The sequence below is a fragment of the Sinocyclocheilus anshuiensis genome, unplaced genomic scaffold (genome assembly GCF_001515605.1).
Source record: "Sinocyclocheilus anshuiensis isolate Anshui unplaced genomic scaffold, SAMN03320099.WGS_v1.1 scaffold19069, whole genome shotgun sequence".
In the NCBI taxonomy this organism is placed as follows: Eukaryota; Metazoa; Chordata; class Actinopteri; order Cypriniformes; family Cyprinidae; genus Sinocyclocheilus; species Sinocyclocheilus anshuiensis.
The window spans coordinates 1-960 of NW_015537570.1; the positions used below are offsets into that span (position 1 = coordinate 1).

The 960-nt window shown below is 41.1% G+C and overlaps 1 protein-coding gene across 1 annotated transcript; it reads right to left on the reverse strand.

Moving 5' to 3' along the window:
• Positions 1-293: 293 nt before the first annotated feature.
• Positions 294-931, reverse strand: LOC107657434 (monocarboxylate transporter 2-like). Its single transcript, XM_016445501.1, has 2 exons — positions 640-931; positions 294-557 (listed from the first exon to the last, which is right to left on the reverse strand). Exons 1-2 carry the CDS (start codon positions 929-931, stop codon positions 445-447), a joined length of 405 nt encoding a protein of 134 aa, XP_016300987.1. The 3' UTR covers positions 294-444.
• Between the last annotated feature and the right edge of the window lie 29 nt (positions 932-960).

Here is a 960-nt window from a genome sequence, read left to right on the forward strand (position 1 = left end):
TTTCAGATTGAAATTAAACCTACATAATTTATTAAAGTAATAATATACAAAGAAAACTAATAATAAAGCAACTGATCTTAATAACAAATGACAAAAATGCTAAGAAAAGCTGGTTAATAAAAATGCAGATTTCTAGAATACTTGATTCTGATTGGTCAATCGCGGTCAATCATCAGTCAAATACTTTCTGATATCCTACTGGCACTACTTTCATGTCTCTTGTCACAATGGAAGCTTTAACATAATGCACAGGTAAGATTATAAAATAATTTCAACCTCCGCCTCTCTCAATAGATAGATAGACAGAGAACGACAGTTTCCTACTTCCTCCTCTGCTGAGTTTGATCTCTTCTTCATTGTCTTTGTCCTCATTGGCAGCAAGCTCTTTGGCTGAGCCGATCTCTCTAGCCCCTCCACCTGTCTCTGATTCTGTTCCTTTTCCAACTATCTGTAGTTGTAATAGTTCATGATGAAGAGGAAGATACCTCCAGCCAACATCATCATACCACAAGCAAAGTACATGTATTTATAGTTCATGAAGATGTCCACCAGAAAACCTGAGGATAAAAATCTGTGAATAAACATCCTGAAGATTATAACAGAGAGATATGACAGTGAGGATCTCATTGTAGGACTTACCAGAGATGGGCGGCCCCAGCAGGACAGGCCCACACTCTATAATGGTAGCAAGCCCAACCGCACTGGAGAACCGCTGGGGGTCCACCAAATCCATGAGTGTCTCAAACAGAAGAGCACACACCATCCCAAAAGCCAGGCCAAAAAACACCACCAGGCCACTGTAACCTGGTAAGAGCGGACACATCATATGGCACAGGCCATTATATGTCACAGCGAAGCTGAAGAAATACTGGATCTTGGGTCTGATCCATCTGGTGTTGACGATCAAACCCGTTCCTGGATGTGCAAACATGTCTACTAGAGTGAATATGGAGAGCAGGA